Below are 12,167 nucleotides of genomic sequence, written 5' to 3' on the forward strand. Positions count from 1 at the left end.
CTGTAATAGTCCAGGCTGGAGGTGCTGGGGACTTGAACCAGATGGCAGAAGATTCTGAGTATATTTTTAAAGGCAGAGCCAACCGGATTTCTAGATAGATCAGCTATAAGGCGTGAGAGAAAGATAGGCGTCAAGGACAACTGTCCAGAAGAACAGAGTTGTCAATTTCCCGAGATGGAACGGTTTCTGCCAGATCCTTCACAGAACCAAGTTTTAATTCTTAACCCCTCCTCTCCGTGATGCAGGACTGATTTCTGAGTCCTCAGCCACCCAAATCTTTCTGGGTTTGGAAGCGGAGTCCCGGCAGGCATTCCTCTTAACATGACAAATGACCCTGCGAGAAAGGCTGGTTCTTTTCCAATACCCGAACGATTGACCTCCTAACAATCTCAAAGAGGGTATGGGTTGCCTTTGGTTCAAGAATGCATCCCCAACCCTTACAAAAATACCTGGCATGCAACAAATAATACTCGCACAAAAAGAGTGCTTCCGCTTGGGTATTTCCCCAGGCCCACTCTGGAGCCAGCAGCAGGACCCAAACAGAATTTCTTTCTGCAGGTAAAGCCAAGGAAGTGAGGAGAGGCTGTAACCAGTCGGTACAAGTTCATGATTGGGCCTGGAGTGGTTTTTCGTGTGTGTGTTTTTTAAAATATATTTTATTGATTTTTTTACAGAGAGGAAGAGGAGTTAGAAACATCGATGAGGGAGAAACATCAATTCAGCTGCCTCTTGCACACTCCTTACTGGGGATGTGCCCGCAACCAAGGTACATGCCCTTGACTGGAATCGAACCCAGGACCCCCTGAGTCGGCAGGCCGACGCTCTATCCACTGAGCCAAACCGGCTAGGGCTGGGCCTAGAGTGTTGATGAACAGCTATCAGCCCAATAGAAGACCGGGGCTCTCCTGCATGGGCGTGGTCTCACTAGCCTCAGGGGCCGCCCTTCCGAGGGCGCTCTAGCCGGGTGAGAGACTCACTGATCCCGCCCGGCTTCCGGCCCGCTTTACTTCCGCTTCCGGCCAGACGGAGGAGTCTCTTTGCTGAGGTCACATTGAGCTGCGAGCGGCTTCAGGGGCGCCTTTAGGTGAGTGCCGAGGGCTCGGGTACCCGGCATCCCATCCTGGGGGGCTGAGGACCCGGGCCCTAGCTTCCCCGAGGACGAGGTGCGGTTTCCGGACGGCGGGGTTCGGCCTCCTGCGGGGGCCTGGGGTTCTGTTGTGTTCGTAGTCACCGCTAACGTTTCGTTCTCCCTTCATGCCGGGCAACATTCCAAGTGACATAGTAATTCATTTAGCCCCCCACCCCCACCCCCACCCCCAACCCCACCCCCACCCCCAGCCTGTAATTGTCCCTTTTGACAGGGAGGCACCCGAGCCTCAGAGGTTATTAAGCTACTTAGCCAGCGACCATGATTTGGACTCAGTGGTGTGGACTGCGGTGCCCTTAATCCTTGGGCCAGAGGCGTGGGTGCCCGCAGTTTGCCAGGGCCGCAGCCCGGCTCCCTGGTGCCTGGCCCCTCCTCTCCCCTTGGGCGTTGTGGGGTCACAGTGTCATCCGGATCCACCCTCACCCAAATAGCGGGTCAAGATCTCCTCCCAATTTACTGTCCCAGATCCCGACCGCTATCTGGGATCGCTTCAATTTAATACTGGCTTGCTCACCTCAGTGTAAACCCAGGACTCCTCGAAATCTCTGGGTAGAGGCAGCTTCTCTCAGGTTCCCTGGTGAAAACTGTGTGTCACCTCATAAGAGACATTGTACCGGAGGTTTTTTAACCCTGTGTCTACTGAATCTAGTGAATTCAAGGAGTTACAGTACTCCAGTGGGTGGGGGGGGAGAATTACATCTGCATTTTTACTGACCTCTAATTGAAATGTAGCATTTGCTTCAGTTAGGCATGGAGGCAACAACCTCAGGAATATTAGCATCTGTGACTTCAGCAATCAAATGGTTGCAGATAGCACAAAATGTTTCTACTCATGATTACTTCAAAACTGTAGTACTTTTTTAAAAATATATTTTACTGATTTTTTTTTTTACATAGAGGAAGGGAGAGAGTTAGAAACATCAATGAGAGAAACATCCATCAGCTGCCTCCTGCACACCTCCTACTGGGGATGTGCCCGCAACCAAGGTACATGCCCTTGACCGGAATCGAACCTGGGACCCTTGAGTCCGCAGGCCGACGCTCTATCCACTGAGCCAAACCGGTTAGGGCCAAAACTGTAGTACTTCATAAAACCTCAGCTGCATATAGAGGAAGGAAGAGGTAGAGATAGAAACATCGTGTTGAAAGAGAATCATTGATCGGCCGCCTCCCGCACGCCCCCTCGTGGGGATCAAGCCAGAAACCCAGGCATGTGCCCTTGACTGGAATCAAACCTGGGACCCTTCAGTCCACAGGCCGATGCTCTATCCACTGAGCCAAACCAGTCACGGGTGTGCAGTTTTTTAATGCACTTAAACACGTGCTAAGAAAGGGATCACTAGACCCCTCTGAAGAGTTCATGGCACCAGAGACATTAAGAATCTCTGCATTGTACATTATGTTAATGATTGAATGCAGCTCCACCACTTGTATACGGTGTGACCTTGAGAAGTCACTTAGACACTTGTCTGAGAAACAGTGACAGTAATAGTTCTTACCTTTTATTAGACTGGCGGCAGGAGTAAAGCTGTAGGAGTGTAGAACAGCACCTGGCCTATAGTAAGCGCTCAGTGCGGGTTAGCTAGTGTTATTTTGCGACAGATAAGGCCAAATTTTACCAAGGAGTTGACCCTCCCTCCAAACCTTGCTGTCTTACACATTTAGACCTATGGATTTGCTCTGTCGCTCATATCTGTGTGTGTATGTTGTCAGGGCGGGGATAGTGGCTTATTCACACCCAGCCCATCTTCTGTATCTGGGGCCCCATTGGGCCTGGGTGGGCTGACATGGTCAGGTTCAGGCCCCATACAACCCCTGCTAACACCCATTCTCTTTGCCTCTAGGAATCAGCAACATGGCAGAAGACATCAAGACAAAAATCAAGAACTACCGGACTGCTCCTTTTGACAGCCGCTTCCCCAACCAGAACCAGACCAGGAACTGTTGGCAGAACTACCTGGGTAAGCAGTTCATGGTGGTTGGGGAATGCAGATCTTCCCCTGTTCCCACACCTGAAGTTGCTCACCTCTTGCCTCCTTGGGGACCCACGAATCTCAGGCCTTTTTTATTTATGGACATCCTACCTCACAGGACCTAGGCTACTTATCAGCTGTGTTCAAGGTCTGGGCCAGTGCAATGGTTCCTACATGATTTCTTCTTTTAAAGATTTATTAAGTCCATGGCTTGGGTAGCTCTGTTGGTTAGAGCATCTTCCTGATATGCCAAGGTTGTGGGTTCGATCCTTGGTCAGGCACGTACAAGAAGCAACAAATGAATGCATGAACAAATGGAACAAATTGATGTTTCTCTCTCTCTCTCTCCCTCTTTCAAATCAGTTTTAAAAATAAGATGTGTGTGTGTGTGTGTGTGTGTGTGTGTGTGTGTGTGTGTTATGGAACAAACATGCAGGAAGTACAGAAAACATAATGTACAGCTAAATGAATACCTGGATTGATTGTTTTTTTAATTAATTGCTTACATTTATTTATTTATTTATTTATTTATTTATTTATTTTTCATTGATTAGAGAGAGAGAAATATCAACTCATTGTTCCACTTATTTATGCATTCATTGGTTGATTCTTTTTAAAAAAAAAATATATATATATATATATATATATATATATATATATATATATATTATTGATTTTTTACAGTGAGGAAGGGAGAGGGATAGAGAGTTAGAAACATCGATGAGAGAGAAACATCGATCAGCTGCCTCCTGCACACCTCCTATTGGGGATGTGCCTGCAACCAAGATACATGCCCTTGACCGGAATCGAACCTGGGACCTTTCAGTCCGCAGGCTGACGCTCTATCCACTGAGCCAAACCAGTTAGGGCTCATTGGTTGATTCTTGTATGTGCCCTGACCAGGGATTGCGTATCGGGACGCTGTTCTAACCAACTCAGTTACCTGGCCAACGCTAATTAACTGCTTACTTAAAAAAAAACCAAAAAGTGTGTTTTTATTGATTTTTAGAGAGAGAGGAAAGGAGAGGGATAGAGAGATAGAAACATTGATGAGAGAGAAACATTGATTGGCTGCCTCCTGTATGTCCTCATTGGGGATCAAGCCCAAAGCCTGGGTATGTGCTCTGACTGGGAATCGAACCAGTGACCCCTTTGTTATTGAGTTGATGCTCAACCACTGAGCCATATCAGCCAGGCTTAATTGCTTTTTTTTTTTTTTAATATATATTTTATTGATTTTTTTTACAGAGAGGAAGGGAGAGAGATAGAGTTAGAAACATCGATGAGAGAGAAACACCAATCAGCTGCCTCCTGTACACCCCCTACCGGGGATGTGCCCGCAACCAAGGTACATGCCCTTGACCGGAATCAAACCCGGGGCCCTTCAGTCCATGGGCCAATGCTCTTACCTACTGAGTGAAACTTGCTAGGGTCTGACCCCAGAGATTTCTAGTTAAACAGCAGTTCTCTAGAGGTTGCAAAGTCAATTTAGTGAGTTATATCTAACCCTTTTTAGTCCACTTGTAAGGCTATACATTATTTGCAAAATTGTGTGTGTGTGTGTAACTGGTAAAAGGGTATTTCTGTGAGTTTTGTTAAAAAATGTGTTCTAGTCCTGGCTGGTTTGGCTCAGTGGATAGAGCATTGGCCTGCGGACTGAAGAGTCCCAGGTTCAATTCCAACAAGGGCATATGCCCAGGTTGAGGCTCAATCCCCAGTAGGGGACGTGCAGGAGGCAGCCGATCAATGATTCTCTCTCATCATTGATGTTTCTATCTCTCTCTTTCTCTCTCCCTCTCTCTCTGAAATCAATAAAAGCATTAAAAAAAAAAAATGTGTCCTAGCCCTTTGTCTGAACTGAACCTGAACCCCTTTTTTCAGACTTCCACCGCTGTGAGAAGGCAATGACTGCGAAAGGGGGTGATGTCTCTGTGTGTGAATGGTACCGGCGTGTGTACAAGTCCCTGTGCCCCGTATCCTGGGTAAGTGACTCCTGCTGGGGCCCTTGGGATACACGGGTGGGGTCTTAGGAGAGGGGAGTTTGGTGACTTGGTGGAAGGTCAGCTGCAAGAGGTGGAGGGAAGACAGGGCATCGCACTGTCATGGGACTTGTCCTTTTCTTCCTATAATTGCCTTCCTTTTCTTCTTTCACTGATACATTCAGTAAGTCAGGGCTCTCAGCCCAGGTGACCAGAGCTGTCTTCTTGCTAAACCCATCTTGCTCACGCACTCTGTAGATACATACTCAGTGCTGCGTTCCTGTCCCTGTGGAGCTCACCATTTTGTGCCATCCTGTCCTCTTTCATTGTGAACATTTTCAAATACACATAAAAGTAGGATAATATGCCACAAAATATACCCATCACCCAAACTGAATAATGTCACAATTTTTCCACATTTCCTTCATCTATCCCTTTTCTTTTTCATCTTTCCTTTGTTGCTGAAGTATTTTGAAATGAATCCCAGCATGTCATTTCACCCCTCCTTACTTCAAGTGTGTACCTAAAAAATATGGACACTGAGGCAGTCAGTCCTTTTAGCCCTGATAACTGAAATTCTTTATTTTAATTACTTTGTTTTCATATGTTTTTATTGATTTTAGAGTGAGGGAGAGAGAGGAACGTTGATTGGCTGCCTCCTGCATGCCCCCTACAAGAGATTGAGCCTGTAACCCAGTCATGTGCCCTGGTGAACTGGTGAACTTTTGGTGCATGGGTCTATGCTCAACCAACTGAGCCACACTGGCCAGGGCTAATTTTATTGATTGATTTGAGGGTGGGAGAGAGAGATGGTGGTGGGGGGATCAATTTGTTGTTCCACTTATTTATGCATTCATTGGTTGCTTGTTGTATGTGCCCTGTCTGGAGATTGAACAACATTAGCACTTGATGGCCTCTTTATGTTTTTAAATTGTGCTAATTGTCCATTTTGGCAGCAACAAAAGCAAAAACAAAAATATTCACAGTACGCCCCTAGCCAATTTGGCTCAGTGGATAGAGTGTCAGCCTTTCGACTGAAGGATCCCGGGTTGGATTCCAGTCCCCCGGGTTGCAGGCTTGATTCCTAGTAGGGGTCATGCATGAGATAGCCATCAATGATTCTCTCTCCCTCTCCCTTCCTCTCTGAAATCAATAAAAATTTTAAAAAAGTTTAAAAAGCAAAATATTAAATATGTATTCACAGCACGATTTCCTGAGATGTTAAGAAGCAGTGAGGTTTAGGGGTAAACTAATTCACATTCTCTCCTTAGTTTATGGCCTGAGAGATGCCTTTTTTTCATGGTGATGTATCAGCATGAAAGGGTTGTCAGGACTGAAGTTTTTGTTCAACATTTTATCTATGAACAACTTGGTCGAGAGCCTAATTGTTTGACTATATCTGTGATTAACACTAGTATCCTACTCTTGATTCCATTTGGCATCTTTTTGCACTTGACTATGTCTTAGAGATCTATTTGTGCTGGAGCATAGATCAGCCTTACCTTTTTCACAGCTGCCTAGTATTTCTTCTTTCCTCTATTCTGACAAACATCATTGAGTGTTGACTAGGTTTCCTGAAGCAGGGCATAGCCACTCTCCTGAAGCTCTGTACCTCACATATCTCCCATGAACAGCCCTGCAGGAAGTTGGGGATTTTCCTGTGTGTTATTTTTCCTCCCCTCACCCCTTTAGTGGTTCAGCTTGTATCAGCTCATTCAGGACTGTGATTCTTTGTTTTTTTGTGGTTTTTTAAAATATATTTTTATTTATTTCAGAGACGGAGAGAGAGAGAGAGAAACATCAATGATGAGACAGAATTACTAATTGGCTGCCTCCTGCATGCCTCACACTGGGGATGGAGGCCGCAACCCGGGCATGTGCCCTGAATGGAAATCAAACTGTGACCTCCTGGTTCATGGGTCGATGCTCAACCACTGAGCCATGCCAGCCAAACACCACAGTAATTCTTTCTGGTCACTGCTGGTTCCCCAGCTTCTGTAGGTACTGGGGTTATTTGTTGATTGACTGAAGAAATGAACAGGTAGGCAAAGTGAGAAAAATTAAGTCCACCCATCTGGTTTCCCAGAGAGGAAGGGAGTAAGTAACACTGGTTTTCTTTCCACAGGTTTCGGCCTGGGATGACCGCCGGGCAGAAGGCACGTTTCCTGGGAAGATCTGAACTGGGCATCCTCCATCCTTCTCCCAGGGAGGTGAAGGGGGGCCTGGGAACACCCCACCCTAGAATCCTGAATCATGGCTTAACTAATAATAAATACTTGTTGGAAAAATGTAAGACTGTGTATGTGTAAAAAGCTGGATTACTGGGCAAGAATCGGGGTTGGAAATAGTACCTGGACCAGTAAGAGGGGCTTCAGAGTGAGTATATTTTAATTTTGTTTTTAATTTTTTAAAAATATATTTTATTGATTTTTTACAGAGAGGAAGAGAGAGGGATAGAGAGTTAGAAACATCGATGAGAGAGAAACATCAATCAGCTGCCTCCTGCACACCCCCTACTGGGGATGTGCCCGCAACCAAGGTACATGCCCTTGACCAGAATCGAACCCAGGACCTTTCAGTCCACAGGCCGACGCTCTATCCACTGACCCAAACCGGTTTCGGCTTGTTTTTAATTTTTGTTTTATCAAAATTTGACCACCTTTTCTGTTCCAGACAGTAGGATGAATGATTATATGAAATAGTCTTAAGCGCTGTATATGCTGAAGTTTATGTGTACTAGTATGTTCCCTTAATTGTCAGATAATTTTTTAAACTTTTCTTAGGTAATGAAAATAGTATAATAAAAACACATATGTGGGGAGAGAAACCAAGATGGCGGTATAGGTAAACACCTGAACTGCTGCCTTGCACAATAATTTAAAAACTACAACTAAACGACAAAAGGGACATCATCCAGAACCACAGGAAGGCTGGCTGAGTGGAAATTCTACAACTAGAAGGGAAGAGAAAAGCACACTGAGGTTCACAGGAGCTGCGGAAGTAAAGGCAGAGGTACGGAGACGCGCACGCCGCGAAGAGGGCTGGCAACTGAGTACGCAGCTGGCTTTTTCAAGTGGGAGGGAGACAAAAGCTCCCGACTGCTCTGAACTCCAGTTCTGGGCAAGACTCTGGGGACCCAGACTCATACGGGGAGAAACTGGACTGTCTAGCAGTGGGCGAAACTCAAGGGCGGCTTTCTCTCAGAGGTGCAGGCAGCGATTACCACCAGACACTGAGCTCCAGGGGCCTCTTAGGGCAGGGCTGACGGGAAGCCATTGCTGTTTGCTCCGCCCTGAGACTCCGCCCCATCCAAGCTGAGCGCAGAGGCTTTTGCATATGAATGGCCTGGTCCTTTGAATTCTAAACTTACCTAACAAACTGCAGCTGAGTCAGAGAGACCCAGAACATCCAAAAGAAGGCCCAAGGCCCCACAGCAGCTTGCATTGCTTCACAGCTGGGCCTCATCTGGGCACCACCAAAACCCAAACAAAGAAGAGGAATCTGCAGATCTCTCCATAACTCCTGCTGGGTGGCCTCAGGCAGAGGCTAAATTAGCACCTCCTTGGAGATACAAGAGCCAGTGTACCCAAGGGTCAGAGTAGGACCATCCAGATTACAACTCCTCAGATCCATAAGGGACACACTCAGGGGGCAGACACAGCACCAAAGCTCCACTGAAGCAAGTCTTGTCTCATAAGGGTGTCTCCCGCACAGAAGTTCTCCCATCGTAGACACAGCTAATCCTCACAGCCAATTGGCCTGGAGGTCAGTTCCTCTCAGTAATACCAACAACAATCAAGACTGTGCACACAGCTCACAAAGGGGTGCACCAAGAGTGTCCACCTCAGGTAACTGGGGAGGCTGAGCCACGGGGCCCTATAGGACACCTACCACACAAAGCCACTCTATCAACTCAGGGAAGCAGCCAAAATGCGGAGACAAAGAAACAGGTCACAACTGAAAGAAATGGAGGAAAGCAAACGAATGGATATAGAGTTCAAAACCACAGTAATAAGGTTTTTCAAGAATTTTCTAGAAAAGGCCGATAAATTTAGTGACACCCTCGAGGATATGAAGCAGGACCAACTAGAAATTAAGCATACACTGACTGAAATAAAAAATAACATACAGAGATCCAACAGCAGACTAGAGCAGTGGTCTGCAAACTGCGGCTTGCGAGCCACATGCGGCTCTTCCACAAAATACCACGTGCCGGCGCGCACGTACAGTGTGATTGAAACTTCATGGCCCATGCGCAGAAGTCAGTTTTCAGCTCAAAAGAAATTTCAATCATTGTACTGTTGATATTTGGCTCTGTTGACTAATGAGTTTGCCAACCACTGGACTAGAGGATCGCAAGGATCAAGTCAAAGATTTGAAATATAAAGAAGCAAAAAACACCCAAACGGAAAAGCAAAAAGAATCCAAAAACATGACAGTGTAAGGAGCCTCTGGGACAACTTCAAGTGTACCACATCCGAATTATGGGGGTGCCAGAAGAAGAGAGCAAGATACTGAAAACCTATTTGAAGAAATAATGACTGAAAACTTCCCCCACCTGGTGAAAGAAATAGACTTACAAGTCCAGGAAGTGCAGAGAACCCCAAACAAAAGGAACCCAAAGAGGACCACACCAAGACACATCATAATTAAAATGCCAGGAGCAAAAGACAAAGAATATTAAAAGCAGCAAGAGAAAAACAGTTACCTACAAGGGAGTACCCATATGACTGTCAGCTGATTTCTCAACAGAAACTATGCAGGCCAGAAGGGAGTGGCAAGAAATATTCAGTGATGAATAGCAAGAACGTACAACCAAAATTACTCTACCCAGCAAAGCTATCATTCAGAATTGAAGGTTAGATAAAGAGCTTCACAGATAAGACAAAGCTAAAGGAGTTCATCACTTCCAAACCAGTATTATATGAAATGCTGAAAGATATTCTTTAAGAAGAGGAAGAAGAAAAAGGTAAAGCTAAAAATTATGAACAACAAATACATGTCTATCAACAAGTGAATCTAAAAATCAAGTGATTAAAACATCTGATGAACAGAACAAACTGGTGAATATAATAGAATCAGGGGCATAGAAAGGGAGTGGACTGACAATTCTCTGGGGGAAAGGGGTGTGGGCGGTGCGGGAAGAAACTGGACAAAAACTGTACACCTATGGATGAGGACAGTGGCAGCGGGGGTTGGGGTGGGGTGGGGATAAGGGCAGAGGGTGGGGTGGGAACCAGGTGGAGGGGCGCTATTGGGGGAAACACCTTTTCTGACAGCTCATTGGATAAGCTCCCAGTATGCCACTCGCAGTGTTCTTGGTAACTTGGGTAATAAGAATTCAAGAAGGTGATCTGGGTTTTTCCACCACACTCCTGGAGGAAAAAACGAAGGTCTGCTGCTGGGGGGCTAAGAAATGTCATATCTTGCCCTAGCCGTGGATGATGCCTCGGCCTACCAACCACAGGGTCCGGGTTTGATTCTGATCAAGGGTATGTACCTAGGTTGCAGGCTCCTTCCTTCCTTCTCCCATTCCTTGGCTTTCTGGAGGACAGTGCCTTTGCCTGTGACTGTGACAGAAAGTGGTCTGTTATTTTTCTTTTTTTTTTTGAAGATTTATTTTTATTGAGAGGGAGAGGGAGAAAGGGGGAAACATCAGTGTGAAAGCAAAACATCAATCACCTGCCTCCTGCACGCCCCCTATCAGGAATCAAGCACACAACCCACCCCAGGCATGTGCCCTCAGTAGGAATTAAACCAGCAGCCGTATGGTGCACAGGACAATGCCCAACCAACCAACTGAGCCAAAGAGGTCTGTTCTTGAGTGCCGTTGCAGAGTTGACTGGGATACAGTTTGGGGCAGTGTCCATGTTCTCCAAGTGGTACCCAGTGCTATGGCGTGGCCTCAGCCTTCTCAAGTTATCCTTCACCTCCACGGTGAGTTTGAGGTCCACACACCTGCTCTCCTGCATCCCACGCTCCTTCAGCTTCTGCTCCAGGCTGGCCAGGACTCCCTTGTCTGTACTTTTTTTTCTCTTAATTGATTAAGGTATTACATATGTGCCCTTATCCCCACTTTGCTTCCCCCCACACCCCTCCTCACCACCCCCACCCCCAGCTCATGCCCTCACCCCCCTGGTGTCTGTGTCCATTGGTTATGCTTACATGCATGCATACGAGTCCTTTGGTTGATCTCTCCCTCTTACCCCCACCCTTACCCCCTGCCTTCCCTCTGAGGTTTGATGGTCTGATCAATGCTTCTCTGTCTCTGGATCTGTTTTTGTTCATCAGTTTATGTTCATTCTATTCCACAAATGAATGAGATCATGTGATATTTATCTTTCTCTGACTGGCTTATGTCACTTAGCATAATGCTCTCTAGGCCCATCCATGCTATTGCGAATGGTAGGAGTTCCTTTTTATCCAGTGTGTAGATGTACCACAGTTTTTTAATCCACTCATCTGCTGATGGGCGCTTAGGCTGTTTCCAAATCATGTGCTTGCCAGCCGTGAGCCCGGCTTCTGGCTGAGCGGCACTCCCCCTGTGGGAGCACACTGACTACAGGCAGCCGAGCTTGGTGACAGGGATCCACTCCTTGTCCTCCTTGTAAATTGTGCTGCTATGAACATAGGGGTGCATACATCCTTTCTGATTGGTGTTTCTAGTTTCTTGGGATATACTAGTATTTCTAGAAGTGGGATCACTGGGTCAAATGGGAGTTCCATTTTTAGTTTTTTGAGGAAACTCCATACTGTTCTCCACAGTGGCTTATACTTTTTTTTTTTTAAGAATATGGAAGTTTGTGGGGTTTTTTTTAATGTTTTATTGATTTCAGAGAGAGGAAACACAGGGCGGGGGGGAGAGAGATAGAAACATCAATGATGGGAGAGAATCATTGATCGGCTGCCTCCTGCATGCCTCCTACTGGGGATCGAGCCCTCAACCCAGGCATGTATCCTGACTGGGAATTGAACCGTGAACGACTGATTATGTCTTTGGGAGAATTAAAATGGTCTCTGTTTGAAGATGATGATCTTGCGTATAAGAAGTCCTAAGGACTCCGCCAA

The 12,167-nt window shown here is 46.3% G+C and overlaps 1 protein-coding gene across 1 annotated transcript; it reads left to right on the top strand.

Annotated features, from left to right (window-relative positions):
• The first annotated feature begins 950 nt into the window (after positions 1-950).
• Positions 951-7,388, top strand: COX6B1 (cytochrome c oxidase subunit 6B1). Its single transcript, XM_079799614.1, has 4 exons — positions 951-1,084; positions 2,992-3,108; positions 5,002-5,102; positions 7,225-7,388. The coding sequence occupies exons 2-4, from the start codon at positions 3,003-3,005 to the stop codon at positions 7,276-7,278; spliced, it is 261 nt and encodes an 86-aa protein (XP_079655740.1). The 5' UTR covers positions 951-1,084; positions 2,992-3,002; the 3' UTR covers positions 7,279-7,388.
• The last annotated feature ends 4,779 nt before the right edge of the window (positions 7,389-12,167 follow it).

Source organism: Cnephaeus nilssonii (genome assembly GCF_951640355.1).
Source record: "Cnephaeus nilssonii genome assembly, chromosome: 20".
Lineage (NCBI taxonomy): Eukaryota > Metazoa > Chordata > Mammalia > Chiroptera > Vespertilionidae > Cnephaeus > Cnephaeus nilssonii.